A 25,902-nucleotide genomic window follows, 5' to 3' on the forward strand; every position below is an offset into this window, starting at 1 on the left:
TTATTGATAGTTAAACCAGCCGTAATCCATTAAAATAGTATATATATTTAATGAGTGAGTCTTAAGTTCTGTCAATTTGGCAACTGCTTTTAAAACATCAACACATAGACAACCCTTAACTGGTTTGTAAGTGCAGGTGCAGGGCTCTTGTGACCTGTTTGATATTATTACATAAGACTGCATGCATTGTTTTAGTTGTTTCTTATAACTAAGTGTCAACTATACTGAACCATTGTGGATGGCTGTTTTAAATTGTATTGTCATATGTCAAAAATAATTTCATTATCCACAATGGCAGGAAAAAATACAAACAAAAAAAAACATCTGAAGGAAATAGAGCATTTTGTGCCAAATAAAATGTGATTTGGCAACTTGTTTGAAAAAGTGTTATTTTTTTTAATATTACATTTTTATTATACCACGGATCATTTAATGACATTTTACTTTTCTGGACCTGTTTTATATATAGCAGAGGGAAAGTATGGCAATTGGTCAAAAAACGACCCCTCCAAGATTTATACATTTTTGGACTTGGGACCTTGAAACATCAAGAAATACAAAAAAAATTTGGGTTGTTTTTTCTGTGTGTGTATGTGTGGAGGGGAGCATAATTTTGTTCACCCTCTTTGAAGCTTAATGACTCCTGTGCTTTTGTCAAAAATTTCTGAAATTTTACAGGGAGGTTTGTGTATTAGGGGGATTGATGCTGTTAAATTTTGGTAGTTAAAAGTGATGGGATGGGGAAATAAAGAGTGGTCAGGTTGTTTGTCAGACTTAATGACGATTTTACTTGTTATTAGCATTTATAATTTTTTTATAAAACCCATCCCTACTCTCAAAATAATAAAATATAAAATTGCAAAAAGTTTATTAATTAAAAATATGATATAAAAAATTTTTTAACAGATGGTGCCCCCCACAGTTTTAAATATTGTGGGAAAGTTAAGCAACTTGCTGGATATTTTTCCTTAGGGGTTTTTAATAAGATGTGAAAAATGAACTTTGTTGTTGTTGCAATGACTTCTTAAAGTGTTGTTTCAGTAGCATTATCACACAATGCAGCAGTGACAAGATCATCATATGAAACTTTCTATGCAAATATTTTAGTTTGGCTTTTGATTCTGGCATTGACATTTCAGCCATATCAGAATTTTCTGTTTTCATTAGATACTGTACTGAACAGAATTTGATTCATGAAGTATTTTTGAAACTTTTCCCTACAAAGAATCAAACCAGAGGCAGAGAGTATCTCACTATTATTAGTACTTTTTGGGAGAATAATAATAATATAAAAGGACTTGTTTTCCTATTGAAAAAGATTTGTTAGAAACAGTTTATCATTTCACTATCATTCACTAAGAAACTTGGCATCATGTATTTCCATAAAATAAAATTTTACAAAGTAGACACTGTGATGAAAACAAACAGTCATAAATATAGTAAATTATATCAGATCATGAGAACTGAACCACAGAAAAATCAAAAAGTCTCTCAGAAGAAATGAACAGTAATTATAACAACATTCTTTTATGATGACAGTCATTGCAGTGGAAAAATTCTAGATAAATTGTTTTTCTTTATGACAAGAAATTTATTGGTTTGTTGCAAAAATAAAATAAGTTCTCTTTGTGGTTTACGTGAAAATACAATTATTTCACAAAATGCAAATAAAGTATTTGCTTCTGAAGAGAAACTAAGCATCTATTACAAGGAAATACAAAAATCAAATACTTTATACCATATTTTCACAGAATGACCAGCATGCCAACCTGTTCAGGGGAGACCATGAAATCAGATATTTCCATATGGTAAAAACCGGCATGCTCGTTTAAGTGAGGTTATACATCTCTCTCTACAGGGTGCATTAACATATTGAGAGTAGAATGTAGGAATTATAAACTTGATTTGTCTAAAATAGTCAAAAGTTTGTCTCAATATCAAATATTGCACTAATTTTTAAATAAAACCTAACTGTAATCAAGCATTTGAATTTTATTTCTTAAATTATTGATTCACAGTATACTATGTTGCAGCCCATATAATGCTGCAAACATACATGGCCTGAGAAAAAGAAAACAAAAAAAAGTTGAGTATGAATTAAAAACTACGAGTAAAATAACAGTTTTATTTCAATGTATTCTTGAAAAACAAACTTTGAGTTAGTGAAAATCAAGTTCATTATATTTTCCCCTCTTTCTTTCTCATAACATACAGGATGTAAATAGAATGGCTTTACAAATCAGGAGCAGATTCAGTGATTCAAAATGATATTTCCAGCCATCAGTGTAATATGCAACACTCTTGCTCACATGACATATTTGCTAAGTTTTACTTAGTGCTATTATTTATATGGCATTATGACATGTCACAGATGCACATCTGTAGGGAGAATAAGCATTCAGCAATAAATATCCCAATGTATGTTGATGTGTAATGCCCTGTGCAATATTTCAGCTGGTGACTTACATAATGCGCACCTTTTGATATTCTGCTGAACTCTTTGGAAGATATCTGGAAGTTCTCTGACATGCATAGCTACTGTGACTATTCTTCCTAAAAGATCTGACTGCACTGCAATTTCACACCAAGTAAAATTTTGTACGAGTGGTAGATGGCTGCAACATGTTTCCAGTCATGAGAGTAATAAGTAAATATCATATGCTTATTATACTCATGACTGGAAACATGTTGCAGCCATCTACCACTCGTACAAAATTTTACTTGGTGTGAAATTGCAGTGCAGTCAGATCTTTTAGGAAGAATAGTCACAGTAGCTATGCATGTCAGAGAACTTCCAGATATCTTCCAAAGAGTTCAGCAGAATATCAAGAGGTGCACATTATGTAATATTCACCAGCTTCCACTTTGACAAACACCTGCAATATTGTAAGAGCAAGAAAACTTCAAATATATTTGTTAAATAAAATAATAATTAATTCTGATTATTTAAATGTATTGGTTTTTTTTTATTAAATTATTTTTTTATCATCTTTGGCAGTTTAATAACTGCTGGATGGCAGATTAATTGGCTTGATTTCAAAGAATGGTCTTCACACAATGCTAACTGATTCATAAATATTAGTTTAGTATAGCTAGTTTACTAAATAAATAAATATAACTAGCTATATTAATTAATTTATTTAGTAAACTAGCTATACTAAACTAATATTTATGAATCAGCTAGCATTGTGTGAAGACCATTCTTTGAAATCAAGCCAATTAATCTGCCATCCAGCAGTTATTAAACTGCCAAAGATGATAAAAAAATAATTTAATAAAAAAAAACCAATACATTTAAATAATCAGAATTAATTATTATTTTATTTAACAAATATATTTGAAGTTTTCTTGCTCTTACAATATTGCAGGTGTTTGTCAAAGTGGAAGCTGGTGAATATTACATAATGTGCACCTCTTGATATTCTGCTGAACTCTTTGGAAGATATCTGGAAGTTCTCTGACATGCATAGCTACTGTGACTATTCTTCCTAAAAGATCTGACTGCACTGCAATTTCACACCAAGTAAAATTTTGTACGAGTGGTAGATGGCTGCAACATGTTTCCAGTCATGAGTATAATAAGCATATGATATTTACTTATTACTCTCATGACTGGAAACATGTTGCAGCCATCTACCACTCGTACAAAATTTTACTTGGTGTGAAATTGCAGTGCAGTCAGATCTTTTAGGAAGAATAGTCACAGTAGCTATGCATGTCAGAGAACTTCCAGATATCTTCCAAAGAGTTCAGCAGAATATCAAAAGGTGCGCATTATGTAAGTCACCAGCTGAAATATTGCACAGGGCATTACACATCAACATACATTGGGATATTTATTGCTGAATGCTTATTCTCCCTACAGATGTGCATCTGTGACATGTCATAATGCCATATAAATAATAGCACTAAGTAAAACTTAGCAAATATGTCATGTGAGCAAGAGTGTTGCATATTACACTGATGGCTGGAAATATCATTTTGAATCACTGAATCTGCTCCTGATTTGTAAAGCCATTCTATTTACATCCTGTATGTTATGAGAAAGAAAGAGGGGAAAATATAATGAACTTGATTTTCACTAACTCAAAGTTTGTTTTTCAAGAATACATTGAAATAAAACTGTTATTTTACTCGTAGTTTTTAATTCATACTCAACTTTTTTTTGTTTTCTTTTTCTCAGGCCATGTATGTTTGCAGCATTATATGGGCTGCAACATAGTATACTGTGAATCAATAATTTAAGAAATAAAATTCAAATGCTTGATTACAGTTAGGTTTTATTTAAAAATTAGTGCAATATTTGATATTGAGACAAACTTTTGACTATTTTAGACAAATCAAGTTTATAATTCCTACATTCTACTCTCAATATGTTAATGCACCCTGTAGAGAGAGATGTATAACCTCACTTAAACGAGCATGCCGGTTTTTACCATATGGAAATATCTGATTTCATGGTCTCCCCTGAACAGGTTGGCATGCTGGTCATTCTGTGAAAATATGGTATAAAGTATTTGATTTTTGTATTTCCTTGTAATAGATGCTTAGTTTCTCTTCAGAAGCAAATACTTTATTTGCATTTTGTGAAATAATTGTATTTTCACGTAAACCACAAAGAGAACTTATTTTATTTTTGCAACAAACCAATAAATTTCTTGTCATAAAGAAAAACAATTTATCTAGAATTTTTCCACTGCAATGACTGTCATCATAAAAGAATGTTGTTATAATTACTGTTCATTTCTTCTGAGAGACTTTTTGATTTTTCTGTGGTTCAGTTCTCATGATCTGATATAATTTACTATATTTATGACTGTTTGTTTTCATCACAGTGTCTACTTTGTAAAATTTTATTTTATGGAAATACATGATGCCAAGTTTCTTAGTGAATGATAGTGAAATGATAAACTGTTTCTAACAAATCTTTTTCAATAGGAAAACAAGTCCTTTTATATTATTATTATTCTCCCAAAAAGTACTAATAATAGTGAGATACTCTCTGCCTCTGGTTTGATTCTTTGTAGGGAAAAGTTTCAAAAATACTTCATGAATCAAATTCTGTTCAGTACAGTATCTAATGAAAACAGAAAATTCTGATATGGCTGAAATGTCAATGCCAGAATCAAAAGCCAAACTAAAATATTTGCATAGAAAGTTTCATATGATGATCTTGTCACTGCTGCATTGTGTGATAATGCTACTGAAACAACACTTTAAGAAGTCATTGCAACAACAACAAAGTTCATTTTTCACATCTTATTAAAAACCCCTAAGGAAAAATATCCAGCAAGTTGCTTAACTTTCCCACAATATTTAAAACTGTGGGGGGCACCATCTGTTAAAAAATTTTTTATATCATATTTTTAATTAATAAACTTTTTGCAATTTTATATTTTATTATTTTGAGAGTAGGGATGGGTTTTATAAAAAAATTATAAATGCTAATAACAAGTAAAATCGTCATTAAGTCTGACAAACAACCTGACCACTCTTTATTTCCCCATCCCATCACTTTTAACTACCAAAATTTAACAGCATCAATCCCCCTAATACACAAACCTCCCTGTAAAATTTCAGAAATTTTTGACAAAAGCACAGGAGTCATTAAGCTTCAAAGAGGGTGAACAAAATTATGCTCCCCTCCACACATACACACACAGAAAAAACAACCCAAATTTTTTTTGTATTTCTTGATGTTTCAAGGTCCCAAGTCCAAAAATGTATAAATCTTGGAGGGGTCGTTTTTTGACCAATTGCCATACTTTCCCTCTGCTATATATAAAACAGGTCCAGAAAAGTAAAATGTCATTAAATGATCCGTGGTATAATAAAAATGTAATATTAAAAAAAATAACACTTTTTCAAACAAGTTGCCAAATCACATTTTATTTGGCACAAAATGCTCTATTTCCTTCAGATGTTTTTTTTTTGTTTGTATTTTTTCCTGCCATTGTGGATAATGAAATTATTTTTGACATATGACAATACAATTTAAAACAGCCATCCACAATGGTTCAGTATAGTTGACACTTAGTTATAAGAAACAACTAAAACAATGCATGCAGTCTTATGTAATAATATCAAACAGGTCACAAGAGCCCTGCACCTGCACTTACAAACCAGTTAAGGGTTGTCTATGTGTTGATGTTTTAAAAGCAGTTGCCAAATTGACAGAACTTAAGACTCACTCATTAAATATATATACTATTTTAATGGATTACGGCTGGTTTAACTATCAATAAGATTGAAAAGTTGTCATCTAATCAAAGATTTTCCTGTTAAAATATAATTAATTTTTTAAAATATAAAAGTGCTAATCAATCACAAACATTTATATAAATTATTTAACTAAAGGAAGTAATTTTTAAACATAATTTCTATTTTTCAGATATTAAAAGAGAGAATTATGAATGCCATAACATCCACGTATCATCATCATCACCGGAATTAAGTCGAATAGGTTCTCCCGTAGAATCAAATTTTCTCATGGATGTAGCAGATTGCTTCAAAGACAATTCTCAAGCATTCTGGAAAAAAGTTCCCAGAAAATCAAATTTCTGGATAGACTCCGAAGTAAATTGCGGTTTTGATGCAGAAAAAGAATTGCCTCATTGGACATCGACTCCTACTCTATTAAGCGTAATTTGAATCTTTACCATGTTTTAATGGTAAAAAATACTGTAAATATTGTAATATATGCTTTTTAGGATCATTTATCTACTGTAATGGAAAAGAAACAGAATAAATATCAGATTGGTATTGTAATCTTAATCTTAAAAATTTAATTTTTTTCAAACATAACAAAACTTATTGCTATGGTGCCAAATTTTTTGTAATATATATACACTGGAGAATATTTTTATTCTATTAGAATCCTCTGCTTCTCACCTCACTATATGTCTGTATTTTATCATCTGTCCACTTGTTGAATTATTCAATAAAGCAATGAATTAACAAAGTAAAAAATCTTTTTTTCAAGATGCTAAGTTAAAACTTGCTAAAACAAAACATTGATTAATGTTCAAATGAAAGATTTCTGTTTCTAGGTTCTTTATGGTTACTGATAAAGTAAGGATATCCATAATTTAAAATTCTTCACACTAAAGTTTTTTTTCCTCTATGCTGGCAACAATTTCTATTATTATAACTCTTGGTTGTTTTAAGGAAAATTATATTTCTATATTCGAACATACAACTTAATTTGATTTTTCATGTTTATTTATATTTATATATATATATATTTTATATCTTCATTAAAATTTTTAAACTTATTTTTTTTTCAAAAATAATCAGCCATGCTGTCTTCTAGAAATTTTTTATAAATAGCCATAAATTTTGCAACGAAAGCTTCGAGATGATAAATGGCTTTACTGCCGAGTTCCATTCTATGTTCATAATAAGCAGCTAATTTTATCACTTCTGCTTTCAGTTGACCATCACAATTTGAAATCAAAGCTTTCAACAAATTCTGAATAAAAAGAAAGAAAGAAAGAACTTATTAAAAGTTTCATTTAGAACTTTTTACAGTAATAAATCTATAATTATATATACAGGACTTACTTTAAAAATGATGTCAGGAGGAATTAAATGAGCAAGAACTTCATATAATCTTCCTCTAACTTCAAATAATCTAAAAAAATTTGTAACACATTTTTATATCAAACTTATTTGTGTCCTTTTTACTATTTAATTACTAGTATAATACTTTTATTATACTCTATAAAACATTTAGCACAAAATTTTATATCAAACTCATTCATCTTGATTTGACAGGATCAGATTCCAATTCAGATAAGTTCATTTACTTCTAAAATTCTGGATTTTCATTTAAGTGTTAGTTTTACTTAATACTGCACATATATCTAAAACAAAATATTATATAGAATCACAGACATATTGTAATAATTCATACAGAGTTTGTCCTAAATGTAATGAGATTACAACTATATAAAATTTTGTGTGTGGTATGTGTTTTGCTTCAAAGTAGGACCTTCTCTGCAAACTATAGAATTAATCTTGCTACTTTTAGGACAAACTGTGTAAGTGCAGATTTGACATCAAATATAGCAAACATTTCAATATTAATTTTAAAAATTTAAACATTGTTGCATTTTTATTTAAATTTGAATAAATTATTAACATTTTTGGGTTCAAATACAGTTCAAATAAATGAGTTTTTAAAAAGTGTAAATACTTCAATAAATATTATTACAAAATTTCTAATTTTTTTCAAGTTTATTACATTTAGCTACATTTTCAAAGTATTATTGTCAAAAAAATTTTTTTCTAAATTGCCAAATTTACCTATAATATGTAAGAACACTTCTGTTTTATATCATTTAAATACTTCTTACATTAAAAACAGTTAAGCATATTTTACATAAATTTGTTGTAAATAATTGTAAAATAAATAAATTGATTAACATAATAATAAAAAATTTCAAACCATTAAAAAAAAGTTATATATATTTTGTTATTGTTTTATACATTTATATATAAAATAAATAAACTTTAAATATTCATTTAACACTATACACTCTACAAATGAAAAAGTCGGAAACCACTAATTATGTATGTGAATCCTTTCTAGTTATCAATAAATTTTGGGGATCTAGCCACATGGGCAACAAGGAGCAGCATTTCCCACACTAATGCTCTTATTCCCCTCACTCTCTGCTGTCCACCATTGCCATTCCACTCAAGTTTAAAAGTAACCAGCATTAAAAAAAATGTCACAAGCAGTTTCACCTATTTTCTGTTTAATCCAGTGGTCATCAGACTCAAACACTATGCTACATGAACAGCCACAAGGCAAAGATGAATAAAATTCAATGCTTGTTCTTGTTCAACCTTTAACATATTGGTATGGCAGCTCCTTACACAGTAATGTGTTATAAGTGATTGTGGGCTGTTGTGTTCTTACGGTACCTACTCACCTATGCCAAGTCTATGCAAACAATCAGCCACATGGGTGACCACACAAATTTCTGGCAACATCCCTGCATGTGTTTAAATAGTAATCTGGTTAATGTTATCTCTGGTGACTAAAATGGCAGCACTTCTGATAATCTTGAATTGGTTCGTTTAGTGATAATGTTAATAGAGGGAGCTGCATAATGACGTGTTCTGATATATGTAAATTTATAAATATGACCGTGATTTGTTTTGATGTGTGAATATGCAAATTTTTTATTATGATGTGGTTATTGAAGTTTTGGCCTCAGACTAGTGTATGCTTTATGGAAGTGTTTTTTTGTAATTCCTGGATTAGTCAAGTAATATTTTGTTAAATAATACATTTATTGGTATAGAAATAGTTAAATAAATAAAACTCATGCCAAAATTATATAGCTTTTTCATCCCTACCCTCGACTTGCCCGAAATATGGGTTACTTTATACCAGTGTTTAAACAACAAAATGCACGAAGAGTTGCACAATTAGTATGATCACTCCTCAATGTATGCGCTGCTAGTCGTGTGGATTTAAGATCTTTCGAACGCCCACAATAGCTTGTTGCATGTTACCAATGGAATTACCGATCATTATAATTTAAAAATTGAGAAGAAAATTTTCCATTTTCTACTTGGAACACTCTGCATGTTCTATTTTTTCAAATTTGTTCTTTTTTGCCTGAGGACAACGATATAACACTCGTTGAAAGTACTTGCGATATAAGAAAATCGTGTTAACGCTGAACTCAGTGCTTGTTATCAAAAAGCTACATTTATTGGTAATTTAAAAGGTTTTGCTGATAGTATTAAGCTAATAATGAATTGTGTCAATATTAATTCAGATGTATTTTGGTCAGGATGCACCACCAGAAAGTTTTCCAACGACTAGAATCAGATTATACGGATTTAGATTTGGATCAAAGGATTAGTAGTGATTTTAAATTTGCAGCGAGTTTAGGATTACAACATATAGAGGATGTGTGCAATATGTGTTAAAAACGGCATAAAATAGTCTTCCAAACTGACAGAAATTCATGTATGTTATGCTGTAACAATTGCAAACGTAATTTTTTGGCTTTTGATGGAACATTTAAGGGCAAATGTCGTAATATTTCTTGGACTGAAATATTGTCATTTATATGCCACTTGCTGTGTTTAAAATGCACTTCAACAAATTCAGCTATTGCTACAGGTATTTATTTCTAAAAGGGCTGCTATAGATTGGTCCAACCATATACATTTAGTAATGCTTATTGCTTTTGCACAATATGACCTCATTTAAAATTGGAGGTCTAAATAAAACTGTCAAAATAGATGAGACAATAATATGTAAATGTAAATATGAAAAAGGGCAGAAACTTAAAAATACAAAATGGGTAGGAGGGATATGTAGGCAAGAAGATAATTGTTTTATTTGTCAAGTAAATGATAGATCTGAAAACGTGCTAAATTGCATGATATCTAAATTTGTAAAATTTGGAAGTCTCGTATTAACTGATGAATGAAAAAGACATAACTACATAAACAACCTGGATGGATTAGAAATTGAACATAGAATAGTCAATCACTTGGAAAATTTTGTAAACCCAAGACCAACTATGAATTCTAGAATAAACAACAGTCCTAACTCAGATGAACAACGGAAATAACACAGAAACAACACACATTCGGATATTACAGATCAACACCCAAAGGTGCAAGGCAGCGAGCTCCATGACGGTCAAAATTGCGAACAAAATGGATATAAACTTAATCATAGTTCAGGAACCACACACTATTAGGAATAAAATAGTGGGTTATGGCAAATGGAAGATAATGACTACGGGAAATAGTGAGAAGCCAAAATGTGGGATCATAGTGAGGGACACGAATCTGGATATAGCAGCAATACCACATCTCACAACACAACGGATAACAACGGTGGCTGTATATCAAAACCCACGACTCTACATTCTAAGTTTATATTTTACACCAGAGGACGAGGATGAAAGCTGTATTGCGGAATTGGAAAAGGTGATTGAACAGCTCAATAGCAATAACTATATTTTGGTGGGTGATGTGAATGCCAAGTCTCCTAATTGATTCCACCCAAGAGAGGACAATAGGGGCCGGTTAATAAATAACTTGATGGATAGCTATGACTTGTTTTCCGCTAGCACATCAAACTACCCAACTTTCTTCATGGCATACGCCAAAGGATGGACTGATGTCTTCCTTGCCCCAATTGGCATAAGTGGCAACATCATTACCAGCAAGACACTCCTTCAGGAGTCGGCGAGCGACCATAGGTTCATTTATGCTGAAATGACAAGAACTGACCAAAAAACGGAGAACTACAGATATACGAGGAAAACAAACTGGGACCTGTTTGCCAAATACTTTGCTGACCGTTGGCAAAGATACAGATTTCACGATATTGAAAATGAAGAATACATGAATGAATATACAGAACATATCACAAAAGCAATCCAGGAAGCGGAAAGGCTATCAACAAGAATGTTCTTTTTATGTCTGTTTTGATCAATCTGGTGGACAAATAATTTATCTGAACAGCAGAAAAACGTCCGAAAGTTGAGGAAGAAAATGACCAGAGCCAGAGATGACAAACTTAGAAATAATCACAAGGAGGAATACAGGAAGGCTCTAAAAGAATACAAAAAAGCCATAAATAGCACGCATACAAAGGCCTGGCAGGATTTCTGTGGAAAAGAACTGAGGAGGAATCCATGGAGCGTGCCATATCGAGTAATTTTCAACAAAAAGAGGAAATGTCAGGTTCCCAATTTGATCGGAGGAAATGGGAATAACCCGGAATTGGATATTATAGAAAACACCAGAAGAATTTTACAATTCCACTTTCCTATCGATGACAAAATCAAAGACTTGGACTTACATAAAGAAATGAGGAATGCAACATAACATCAATTTATGCAAATACAGGACGGCCATTTTACTTTTCAAGAGGTGCAAGAAGCCATACTATCAACAGCAAATAGAAAATCTCCAGGCTTGGACAATCTAACTGTGGAAACAGTAAAAAATGCATTTAAAGCAATACCCATGGCAATTGTACACCTATACAAGGAATGTCTGAGGACAGGATTCTTTCCAGCTGCATGGAAAAAAGCAAATATCAAATTGATTCCAAAAACACAGAATGCCAGCAAACCCGAAGACTTCTGCCCAATTAGCCTTCTCCCTGTCTTGGGGAAGGTGCTGGACGGGTTGATCATTAAAAGAATTAATTGGCACCTAAATACGACCAAGAAAGGCAGCTACAAACAATACAGGTTTAAACCTGGGACTTCAACAATTCATGCAATCTTAAAAGTTACAGACTCTATACATAAATCATGGGAACAAGGTCGACATGTCATGCTCATTAGGATTGATTTCAGAAAGGCTTTTGATAATTTATGATGGTCGAGTGTAATAAACCGGCTAATAAAAACAAAATGTCCGAGCAACATAACAAATCTAATGAAAAATTATTTATCTAAAAGAACGACAGGCTTTTATACCATCATCATCAAAGTGGAAGTAGAAGTAACAAGAGGGTGCCCGCAAGGGTCCAGATGCGGACCGGGTGTTTGGAATTTGATCTTGGACGAACTCCTAGAGTAACAAGAGGACACGGAGGAATTAAGAATACAGGCATACGCAGACGACACCCTGATTATGGTCGCACACAAAAATTGTGATCAGGTGGCAAAAATTGCAAATAACACACTGGCTAAAATTGGGACATGGAGCAACAAACACAGATTACCAATAAACTACAAGAAATGCGAGGCTATCGTAATAACTAGAAAGAATAAAAGAAGTCAATTGAAAAGAGCAATTGGAGTGAAAATACATGGGAAAGGGATAAAGAATGTGCAACAAACAAAATACCTGGGCATTGTGTTCGATAGGACCCTAAATTGGCAGCATCATGTCAACTATGTCTGCAACAAAGCCACAGAAAGATCCAACCAGCTAAGCAGCATAACTAGGAATACTTGGGGTATTCACCTGAAGCATACCAAAACAATTTACTTACAGACTGTAGAACCTGTGGTGCTCTATGGAGTTCAGATCTGGAATGCAGCTCTAGATAGAGTTCACGTAAAAAGAAAGCTATTATCAATTCAGAGGAAATCAGCGATTAGGATTTGTAGATCATATCGAACATCGCCAACAGATGCCTTATTAGTCATTTCAAACCTTACGCCTATAGATCTAAAAGGAAAACGTATAACCTTGGAGTGGACGCTTTTTAATAAGAATTTCGCTGATACATCGGAGTCTGATATAGAACAACTACAGAAAAAGGGCAACCTGCCACCAGACAATACAAAGGACATCTCTCGTTTCATTCAAAGTATAAACCATAAATTAAAAAACAAGGATTTACCGATCAAACCCAGGATGAGATGCCCATACAAAGTCCTGTTGGAAGACGATAATACTACAAATCAAGAAAACGAGCAGCTAATAACTATACACAGACGGATCAAAGGACAACCAGGGAGTAGGAACTGGACTCATAATCAAAAAAGGAAAAAAGACAATGTATCAGGCAGCTTTCAGGCTGGCAAATGAATGCACTATAACCCAAGCCAAGTTATGGATGATCTACAAGGCCATCTCATACATAAAACAACTAAATTTGACAACACCAAAAAAGATAACCATTTTCACAGACAGCAAGGTTGCCTTATATATTCTCAAAACAATGAAAAACAGCTCGGCACTCGCAGCGGATCTAATTGCTCTTGCCCATGACCTAGGACAGCAATTTGAAATCTTGTTCCAATGGATACCAAATCACAGTGGTTATAGGGGCAACGAACTTGCCGACAAATTGGCGAAAAAAGCAAGGACAAACTCAAACATTACATACACTTGTTTCCCAGTTAATTATGTGTACCACTACATAAGACAAGAAATCAGGATCCTATGGCAAGGGGAATGGGACAAGTCAAACACCGGAAGACAATGCTACAAATGTATTCCTTCAATCGAAAGACAACACAAAAACAAAAGTTTATACCCAAGCTATGAACTCACACAATGTCTCACTGGACACGGGGCGTTCAATGCCTACTTAGAACGCTTCAGGAAGAACTCCAACAAGTGCGACGTCGACATAAATTCTGAAGACACTGTAGAACATCTGATCTACGATTGCACCAAATACAGTGACCAAAGACTAAAACTGATGGGGACTTGTCTCAAGGAAGGTTTCAATTGGCCTCCTGGTGAGCTCAATTTCATTGACAACAAAAATTTGATGAAAGCCATAATAAGCTTAATTAATAAATTTGATGATGGCCATCAAATTTATTAATTAAGGAGAGTAAGGCTCTCTATCCACCGAATGGCTCTCCCAACGATGGAGTATAAACATTGTTAATGCTTTGTATATATGTACATACGTTCAAATCTAATTGTTTTCTGATTTTAATAAATGCGAGGCGGCACCCATGGGTTTCCATGGAGGGGCTCTGGGCTATTTCTTATTTCACACTGTCCTATCTAACTTTATTTCCTCTTCCTCCTAATCATCAACTCTCCTAAACTCTTCTTTCATATTCTTACAGGGCAAAGTCCTAGCTAAAAGGATAGCCCTTCTTAACTAGAACAAGAAAAACCCAAAAACAGGATCATACACTAAAAATCGAAAGATTATGGGGTTATCTAAAAAATAATAAAAATCTGCCAAAGCATTACACAGAGGATCTATCGGACTTGTACATGTATTCATTTATGTACAAAAAGTTTATGAATTGGCCAGTTAAAAAACCTGGAGAAAGATTTCAAATTTTCATGAAACATTTAGGTATGATTTATCCGGGATCTGGCCGGAGACTGTGCCTGCCGCTCCTGTTTCTAATATTAAGAAGAAAGAAAAAAAAGGCAAAAGAAATAAAATCAGCAACCGCAACAGAGAAAGTGAATAAAACTAGGAAAAAAAGGAGTTTGTCAACGTGTGCAACAGTCAAGTTTGGTCAGAAAAAAACATCAAAAAAATGGAAAAAAGGATCAATAATGTAAATAATTTTAAGAATTTAACTTAAAACCACATTATTAAATTTATAAAAAATCCTAATTCGAAATATTGTAACTTTAGTACATTGCGGGCCTGTTTATCGGTTAACGCATTCTCAAATAGCATTCAAAATGACGACCAGAAGTGCTGTCATTTAATCACCATTACATTAATCAGTAATCTTTATTGAGAATTATGACAAACAGAAATGAATCAAATAAAAATAACTTTAGTCATATTAAATCTTATTAATTATTTGTGTGTAAAATTATAGATATTTTGAGAGCAGCAATTTGACGTGGTTAGCTTTTACAAATGGCAAAAAACTATAAATTAATGCGTTAATGTGATTTTTGAGCATTTTAGAACACAATATTTTTTTATTTATTGTTATTTATCTTTGTGCAAAGTTTGCTATTTTAAAATAGATCTACTACTATTAACAAGTAAATAAAAAAAAAAACATAAATTTCAGGATTATTATAAAAGTTTTGCTGAAAGGATCATTAAAACCTCAGAGGACTAAAATGGCTAAGTATAATGTACAATTTTCTTAAAGTATAATTTATCTTTTTTGATATATTTGATGAGCATCCATTTAGTCTTGAGTTATAAGTGATCATAATACATAATTAAAGCATATACACTTTCTATTTTATATTAATATCTACACATACAGATCATTCCAAGACTAAACTACTACTATATTTTTAATTTTAGTGACATGGATTTTGGTTTCCTTGATACTTATCAACCTGTGGTCCCTGGACTACAAGTTAATAGTTATAGATCAGTGGTTCTAGATGAAAATTTTAAATGTGCATAAAACCATTTAGATATTAACATTATGCATATATAATAATAATTAAGTTTTAATAACTCAAATATATATATATTTTTTCCATATTTGAGTTATTAAAACTTAATTATTATTATTATTTTAAATATGTTATTTCTCAAATATATTTGTCTACTTTATTTTTGTTTGTGAAAATATGTATATGCATAATATATAAACATTTTAATGTATTACCTATTCATTCTTTGTTTAGCAAAATATTTGAAAAACTTGTATATATTTCATAAAATCACTAGTATATATCACAGAGTTTTAATTTTAAAATTAATTCAGTTTATTAATTTAAATCTATACAATTAAATGTAAGACATTTTTTAAATAAAATTTAAGTAATTTTAGTGTAATAGTTTTATTACATTAAAAATTCCTCTGCATAAATTCCTGAAAAAACTTGAGTAAAAAATGCATAACTAAACTAAAATGCTTATTCAAAGTTGAATTATAAAATTAGAAATTACAAAGGAATGTTATATAATACAGGTCTGCAAGTAAAAAACTGCATAGGATTTTTGTACATTTTCTTATAGATTTCAGCTTGGTAAAAAAGAAAAAAATACCAAAGAAATTCCATCTCGTCAATTTTTTTTGTTACACTCAAGTTTTTGTTTGTATTTAGTGTAAAATTCCTAGTTAACTTAAAATTTAGTATTTTTTTTATTATTTAAAAAATGGCCTTAAAACAAAGACTTCTCACATTAATTCTATCAATTTTAACTGGACTTGGCAATAAATAAATAAAAAAATGTTAATGGTTGAAGAGAGTAGTGGTAGGGGGAGATGGGTTAAGTAGTTTTAGCATTAGGAGGAAGGCCGCATGCTCATGTAGAAACAGGTTAAAAGTTGATAGTGAGTAATAATATTGGTGAGGTTAAGCATTCTTTGACATGTTATCTGGGATACTAGGAATAAATATAAACAACCTGCTGTTGGATTAGATCATGTTTCAACAAGCTAAATAAGTTCAGTATCTCGCTAATCTCCACCTAATGCCACACTCAGTTATATCCAGCATTCGAACGCTACTGTGCTTGTATTTTTATTTCTGAAATATGGCTCGCAGAGGTTGTGAGCCATATTTCATATTGTGGTGAATACACAGTGAAAAGTCAACATCCCCTTTATCTGATCCCCTCTTTTTGGAAATGTGGGAGAAAAGAAAAAAGAAGCATGGAACTCTTTCAAGAACATAGTGCATAAGTTTTTGGGAAATACTAAGGATCCTGACTACAAAACCATTGTACAACACATGCTGGCAGTGTATGAAGCTCAAGGATGCAAGATGAGCTTAAAAGTTCATTTCTTACACTCCCATATTAACTATTTTCCCGAAAATTTGGAAGCCTACAGTGAAGAACAGGGGACAGAATGTCCGTGATATAGAGAGACGTTACCAGGAAAATGGGATGTCAATATGTTAGCTGACTACTGTTGGATGCTCAATCGAGAAACCAGAGAAGGAAATCAGAAACGAGTTTGGAGAAGCATCAAAGAAGAAAAGATGTCATAAGAAAAAAGAGTAGACCTAAAATTATGTATATTATATTTTCTTACAACTAATCAAAAACAAATTTTTGATTAATTGTAAGAAAATATATTTAGTTCATTGTAATAAATAAGAGTTTTTATCAAAAATTTGTTTCTATTTTACAAAAACCTTTACATGATGGGATGTAACGGAAGTTATTTTTAGAATCTGTGATCTTTAAAACATATAATTCAGAAAAAATATTCCATGCAGCTGAAAAAAAATTTTTTTTGCAGACCTGTGTAATTAATTGATCAGCAGATAATTACAGAATAAAATAAAAGACAGAAAGGTTCATCTAGTACTCAATTAAAAACAATTTCAAACTTTTTAATTTTAGTTTTCAATCTATTCTTCCATAAATATGGATAATTTTATTTAAAGAAACACTTCAGGAAACTAAGAGAAAAAATTATTTTCATGGCTACTCTCAGATACAGTTTAATTGTGTTTAAGTCAACTTCCTTATTTCTATAATAATAATAATGAAAACTATCAAACACTAAAACTTCACACAATTTTAATGTCAAAATAATAAATATTTCTTTAAAGAATGCTTAATAAAATAATAAAAAATTGTGTGATTATTTTACACTTAAGCATTACATTTTATGCATGTTGCATAAAATTCTATTGCACTTACTATCTTCTCTCAATGTAATTCTTGAGATTATAATTCAACTAAATTTTGTATAGCTAATTTCATTATCATCAAAGCTTTTTTTTTGTTGTTGTTCTATTATTTTCAATTTTCTTGATACCATGCTGCAAAAACCAACACAAAAACCAACCTATAGGTGAGATTATCAAGCAGAGTGAACAGATACTCATCAAAATAGGCAGACATATATAAACAAACAACTCTACTAAAATCCAATGCATTATATACTAAAGCCAACCACTACTGTATGTTATAGGCTAAATAACAGCTATGATATTAATAAATTACCACACAATTTGATACTAGAGGGAGGGTTAGGCACCATTTCTTAATAAATTTAATAATTATAATTTTAATTAAATAATTTATGGGGTGCTCTGGGCTGATTCTTTTCTTCCAGTTTAATCTAAATTACTTAAATAAAATTATAATTATTAAATTTATTAAGAGATGGTGCCTAATGCCTTCCTCTAGTATCAAATTGTTCGGTAATTTATTATTATTATAACCATTATTTAAGCCTGATAACATACGCCTGTGGTTGGCTTTAGNTGTATGTGAATCCTTTCTAGTTATCAATAAATTTTGGGGATCTAGCCACATGGGCAACAAGGAGCAGCATTTCCCACACTAATGCTCTTATTCCCCTCACTCTCTGCTGTCCACCATTGCCATTCCACTCAAGTTTAAAAGTAACCAGCATTAAAAAAAATGTCACAAGCAGTTTCACCTATTTTCTGTTTAATCCAGTGGTCATCAGACTCAAACACTATGCTACATGAACAGCCACAAGGCAAAGATGAATAAAATTCAATGCTTGTTCTTGTTCAACCTTTAACATATTGGTATGGCAGCTCCTTACACAGTAATGTGTTATAAGTGATTGTGGGCTGTTGTGTTCTTACGGTACCTACTCACCTATGCCAAGTCTATGCAAACAATCAGCCACATGGGTGACCACACAAATTTCTGGCAACATCCCTGCATGTGTTTAAACAGTAATCTGGTTAATGTTATCTCTGGTGACTAAAATGGCAGCACTTCTGATAATCTTGAATTGGTTCGTTTAGTGATAATGTTAATAGAGGGAGCTGCATAATGACGTGTTCTGATATATGTAAATTTATAAATATGACCGTGATTTGTTTTGATGTGTGAATATGCAAATTTTTTATTATGATGTGGTTATTGAAGTTTTGGCCTCAGACTAGTGTATGCTTTATGGAAGTGTTTTTTTGTAATTCCTGGATTAGTCAAGTAATATTTTGTTAAATAATACATTTATTGGTATAGAAATAGTTAAATAAATAAAACTCATGCCAAAATTATATAGCTTTTTCATCCCTACCCTCGACTTGCCCGAAATATGGGTTACTTTATACCAGTGTTTAAACAACAAAATGCACGAAGAGTTGCACAATTAGTATGATCACTCCTCAATGTATGCGCTGCTAGTCGTGTGGATTTAAGATCTTTCGAACGCCCACAATAGCTTGTTGCATGTTACCAATGGAATTACCGATCATTATAATTTAAAAATTGAGAAGAAAATTTTCCATTTTCTACTTGGAACACTCTGCATGTTCTATTTTTTCAAATTTGTTCTTTTTTGCCTGAGGACAACGATATAACACTCGTTGAAAGTACTTGCGATATAAGAAAATCGTGTTAACGCTGAACTCAGTGCTTGTTATCAAAAAGCTACATTTATTGGTAATTTAAAAGGTTTTGCTGATAGTATTAAGCTAATAATGAATTGTGTCAATATTAATTCAGATGTATTTTGGTCAGGATGCACCACCAGAAAGTTTTCCAACGACTAGAATCAGATTATACGGATTTAGATTTGGATCAAAGGATTAGTAGTGATTTTAAATTTGCAGCGAGTTTAGGATTACAACATATAGAGGATGTGTGCAATATGTGTTAAAAACGGCATAAAATAGTCTTCCAAACTGACAGAAATTCATGTATGTTATGCTGTAACAATTGCAAACGTAATTTTTTGGCTTTTGATGGAACATTTAAGGGCAAATGTCGTAATATTTCTTGGACTGAAATATTGTCATTTATATGCCACTTGCTGTGTTTAAAATGCACTTCAACAAATTCAGCTATTGCTACAGGTATTTATTTCTAAAAGGGCTGCTATAGATTGGTCCAACCATATACATTTAGTAATGCTTATTGCTTTTGCACAATATGACCTCATTTAAAATTGGAGGTCTAAATAAAACTGTCAAAATAGATGAGACAATAATATGTAAATGTAAATATGAAAAAGGGCAGAAACTTAAAAATACAAAATGGGTAGGAGGGATATGTAGGCAAGAAGATAATTGTTTTATTTGTCAAGTAAATGATAGATCTGAAAACGTGCTAAATTGCATGATATCTAAATTTGTAAAATTTGGAAGTCTCGTATTAACTGATGAATGAAAAAGACATAACTACATAAACAACCTGGATGGATTAGAAATTGAACATAGAATAGTCAATCACTTGGAAAATTTTGTAAACCCAAGACCAACTATGAATTCTAGAATAAACAACAGTCCTAACTCAGATGAACAACGGAAATAACACAGAAACAACACACATTCGGATATTACAGATCAACACCCAAAGGTGCAAGGCAGCGAGCTCCATGACGGTCAAAATTGCGAACAAAATGGATATAAACTTAATCATAGTTCAGGAACCACACACTATTAGGAATAAAATAGTGGGTTATGGCAAATGGAAGATAATGACTACGGGAAATAGTGAGAAGCCAAAATGTGGGATCATAGTGAGGGACACGAATCTGGATATAGCAGCAATACCACATCTCACAACACAACGGATAACAACGGTGGCTGTATATCAAAACCCACGACTCTACATTCTAAGTTTATATTTTACACCAGAGGACGAGGATGAAAGCTGTATTGCGGAATTGGAAAAGGTGATTGAACAGCTCAATAGCAATAACTATATTTTGGTGGGTGATGTGAATGCCAAGTCTCCTAATTGATTCCACCCAAGAGAGGACAATAGGGGCCGGTTAATAAATAACTTGATGGATAGCTATGACTTGTTTTCCGCTAGCACATCAAACTACCCAACTTTCTTCATGGCATACGCCAAAGGATGGACTGATGTCTTCCTTGCCCCAATTGGCATAAGTGGCAACATCATTACCAGCAAGACACTCCTTCAGGAGTCGGCGAGCGACCATAGGTTCATTTATGCTGAAATGACAAGAACTGACCAAAAAACGGAGAACTACAGATATACGAGGAAAACAAACTGGGACCTGTTTGCCAAATACTTTGCTGACCGTTGGCAAAGATACAGATTTCACGATATTGAAAATGAAGAATACATGAATGAATATACAGAACATATCACAAAAGCAATCCAGGAAGCGGAAAGGCTATCAACAAGAATGTTCTTTTTATGTCTGTTTTGATCAATCTGGTGGACAAATAATTTATCTGAACAGCAGAAAAACGTCCGAAAGTTGAGGAAGAAAATGACCAGAGCCAGAGATGACAAACTTAGAAATAATCACAAGGAGGAATACAGGAAGGCTCTAAAAGAATACAAAAAAGCCATAAATAGCACGCATACAAAGGCCTGGCAGGATTTCTGTGGAAAAGAACTGAGGAGGAATCCATGGAGCGTGCCATATCGAGTAATTTTCAACAAAAAGAGGAAATGTCAGGTTCCCAATTTGATCGGAGGAAATGGGAATAACCCGGAATTGGATATTATAGAAAACACCAGAAGAATTTTACAATTCCACTTTCCTATCGATGACAAAATCAAAGACTTGGACTTACATAAAGAAATGAGGAATGCAACATAACATCAATTTATGCAAATACAGGACGGCCATTTTACTTTTCAAGAGGTGCAAGAAGCCATACTATCAACAGCAAATAGAAAATCTCCAGGCTTGGACAATCTAACTGTGGAAACAGTAAAAAATGCATTTAAAGCAATACCCATGGCAATTGTACACCTATACAACGAATGTCTGAGGACAGGATTCTTTCCAGCTGCATGGAAAAAAGCAAATATCAAATTGATTCCAAAAACACAGAATGCCAGCAAACCCGAAGACTTCTGCCCAATTAGCCTTCTCCCTGTCTTGGGGAAGGTGCTGGACGGGTTGATCATTAAAAGAATTAATTGGCACCTAAATACGACCAAGAAAGGCAGCTACAAACAATACAGGTTTAAACCTGGGACTTCAACAATTCATGCAATCTTAAAAGTTACAGACTCTATACATAAATCATGGGAACAAGGTCGACATGTCATGCTCATTAGGATTGATTTCAGAAAGGCTTTTGATAATTTATGATGGTCGAGTGTAATAAACCGGCTAATAAAAACAAAATGTCCGAGCAACATAACAAATCTAATGAAAAATTATTTATCTAAAAGAACGACAGGCTTTTATACCATCATCATCAAAGTGGAAGTAGAAGTAACAAGAGGGTGCCCGCAAGGGTCCAGATGCGGACCGGGTGTTTGGAATTTGATCTTGGACGAACTCCTAGAGTAACAAGAGGACACGGAGGAATTAAGAATACAGGCATACGCAGACGACATCCTGATTATGGTCGCACACAAAAATTGTGATCAGGTGGCAAAAATTGCAAATAACACACTGGCTAAAATTGGGACATGGAGCAACAAACACAGATTACCAATAAACTACGAGAAATGCGAGGCTATCGTAATAACTAGAAAGAATAAAAGAAGTCAATTGAAAAGAGCAATTGGAGTGAAAATACATGGGAAAGGGATAAAGAATGTGCAACAAACAAAATACCTGGGCATTGTGTTCGATAGGACCCTAAATTGGCAGCATCATGTCAACTATGTCTGCAACAAAGCCACAGAAAGATCCAACCAGCTAAGCAGCATAACTAGGAATACTTGGGGTATTCACCTGAAGCATACCAAAACAATTTACTTACAGACTGTAGAACCTGTGGTGCTCTATGGAGTTCAGATCTGGAATGCAGCTCTAGATAGAGTTCACGTAAAAAGAAAGCTATTATCAATTCAGAGGAAATCAGCGATTAGGATTTGTAGATCATATCGAACATCGCCAACAGATGCCTTATTAGTCATTTCAAACCTTACGCCTATAGATCTAAAAGGAAAACGTATAACCTTGGAGTGGACGCTTTTTAATAAGAATTTCGCTGATACATCGGAGTCTGATATAGAACAACTACAGAAAAAGGGCAACCTGCCACCAGACAATACAAAGGACATCTCTCGTTTCATTCAAAGTATAAACCATAAATTAAAAAACAAGGATTTACCGATCAAACCCAGGATGAGATGCCCATACAAAGTCCTGTTGGAAGACGATAATACTACAAATCAAGAAAACGAGCAGCTAATAACTATACACAGACGGATCAAAGGACAACCAGGGAGTAGGAACTGGACTCATAATCAAAAAAGGAAAAAAGACAATGTATCAGGCAGCTTTCAGGCTGGCAAATGAATGCACTATAACCCAAGCCAAGTTATGGATGATCTACAAGGCCATCTCATACATAAAACAACTAAATTTGACAACACCAAAAAAGATAACCATTTTCACAGACAGCAAGGTTGCCTTATATATTCTCAAAACAATGAAAAACAGCTCGGCACTCGCAGCGGATCTAATTGCTCTTGCCCATGACCTAGGACAGCAATTTGAAATCTTGTTCCAATGGATACCAAGTCACAGTGGTTATAGGGGCAACGAACTTGCCGACAAATTGGCGAAAAAAGCAAGGACAAACTCAAACATTACATACACTTGTTTCCCAGTTAATTATGTGTACCACTACATAAGACAAGAAATCAGGATCCTATGGCAAGGGGAATGGGACAAGTCAAACACCGGAAGACAATGCTACAAATGTATTCCTTCAATCGAAAGACAACACAAAAACAAAAGTTTATACCCAAGCTATGAACTCACACAATGTCTCACTGGACACGGGGCGTTCAATGCCTACTTAGAACGCTTCAGGAAGAACTCCAACAAGTGTGACGTCGACATAAATTCTGAAGACACTGTAGAACATCTGATCTACGATTGCACCAAATACAGTGACCAAAGACTAAAACTGATGGGGACTTGTCTCAAGGAAGGTTTCAATTGGCCTCCTGGTGAGCTCAATTTCATTGACAACAAAAATTTGATGAAAGCCATAATAAGCTTAATTAATAAATTTGATGATGGCCATCAAATTTATTAATTAAGGAGAGTAAGGCTCTCTATCCACCGAATGGCTCTCCCAACGATGGAGTATAAACATTGTTAATGCTTTGTATATATGTACATACGTTCAAATCTAATTGTTTTCTGATTTTAATAAATGCGAGGCGGCACCCATGGGTTTCCATGGAGGGGCTCTGGGCTATTTCTTATTTCACACTGTCCTATCTAACTTTATTTCCTCTTCCTCCTAATCATCAACTCTCCTAAACTCTTCTTTCATATTCTTACAGGGCAAAGTCCTAGCTAAAAGGATAGCCCTTCTTAACTAGAACAAGAAAAACCCAAAAACAGGATCATACACTAAAAATCGAAAGATTATGGGGTTATCTAAAAAATAATAAAAATCTGCCAAAGCATTACACAGAGGATCTATCGGACTTGTACATGTATTCATTTATGTACAAAAAGTTTATGAATTGGCCAGCCAAAAAACCTGGAGAAAGATTTCAAATTTTCATGAAACATTTAGGTATGATTTATCCGGGATCTGGCCGGAGACTGTGCCTGCCGCTCCTGTTGTTTCTAATATTAAGAAGAAAGAAAAAAAACGGCAAAAGAAATAAAATCAGCAACCGCAACAGAGAAAGTGAATAAAACTAGGAAAAAAAGGAGTTTGTCAACGTGTGCAACAGTCAAGTTTGGTCAGAAAAAAACATCAAAAAAATGGAAAAAAGGATCAATAATGTAAATAATTTTAAGAATTTAACTTAAAACCACATTATTAAATTTATAAAAAATCCTAATTCGAAATATTGTAACTTTAGTACATTGCGGGCCTGTTTATCGGTTAACACATTCTCAAATAGCATTCAAAATGACGACCAGAAGTGCTGTCATTTAATCACCATTACATTAATCAGTAATCTTTATTGAGAATTATGACAAACAGAAATGAATCAAATAAAAATAACTTTAGTCATATTAAATCTTATTAATTATTTGTGTGTAAAATTATAGATATTTTGAGAGCAGCAATTTGACGTGGTTAGCTTTTACAAATGGCAAAAAACTATAAATTAATGCGTTAATGTGATTTTTGAGCATTTTAGAACACAATATTTTTTTATTTATTGTTATTTATCTTTGTGCAAAGTTTGCTATTTTAAAATAGATCTACTACTATTAACAAGTAAATAAAAAAAAAAACATAAATTTCAGGATTATTATAAAAGTTTTGCTGAAAGGATCATTAAAACCTCAGAGGACTAAAATGGCTAAGTATAATGTACAATTTTCTTAAAGTATAATTTATCTTTTTTGATATATTTGATGAGCATCCATTTAGTCTTGAGTTATAAGTGATCATAATACATAATTAAAGCATATACACTTTCTATTTTATATTAATATCTACACATACAGATCATTCCAAGACTAAACTACTACTATATTTTTAATTTTAGTGACATGGATTTTGGTTTCCTTGATACTTATCAACCTGTGGTCCCTGGACTACAAGTTAATAGTTATAGATCAGTGGTTCTAGATGAAAATTTTAAATGTGCATAAAACCATTTAGATATTAACATTATGCATATATAATAATAATTAAGTTTTAATAACTCAAATATATATGTGC

At 32.5% G+C, this 25,902-nt stretch overlaps 2 protein-coding genes across 4 annotated transcripts in view; one reads left to right on the forward strand and one right to left on the reverse strand.

The window, feature by feature from the left end:
* The window catches only part of LOC111628226 (death ligand signal enhancer-like), a 54,311-nt gene extending 47,365 nt beyond the window's left edge, over positions 1-6,946 (forward strand). For all 3 annotated transcript variants that reach the window (XM_023371969.1, XM_023371968.1, XM_023371970.1), the window contains one exon: positions 6,392-6,946. In XM_023371969.1, the coding sequence (XP_023227737.1) occupies positions 6,392-6,651 (260 nt within the window). In that variant the 3' untranslated portion in view covers positions 6,652-6,946. The remainder of the gene's footprint in view (positions 1-6,391) is intronic.
* Positions 6,947-7,205: 259 nt separating this feature from the next.
* The window catches only part of LOC111628227 (replication factor C subunit 3-like), a 54,634-nt gene continuing 35,937 nt past the window's right edge, over positions 7,206-25,902 (reverse strand). Inside the window, exons 7-8 of the mRNA XM_023371971.1 lie at positions 7,564-7,633; positions 7,206-7,471 (exon numbers count right to left, since the gene is read on the reverse strand). Of these exons, the coding sequence (XP_023227739.1) occupies positions 7,283-7,471; positions 7,564-7,633 (259 nt within the window). The 3' untranslated portion in view covers positions 7,206-7,282. The remainder of the gene's footprint in view (positions 7,472-7,563; positions 7,634-25,902) is intronic.

The sequence above is a fragment of the Centruroides sculpturatus genome, unplaced genomic scaffold (genome assembly GCF_000671375.1).
Source record: "Centruroides sculpturatus isolate CEXI.00-Female unplaced genomic scaffold, Cexi_2.0 scaffold458, whole genome shotgun sequence".
Classification (NCBI taxonomy): Eukaryota; Metazoa; Arthropoda; class Arachnida; order Scorpiones; family Buthidae; genus Centruroides; species Centruroides sculpturatus.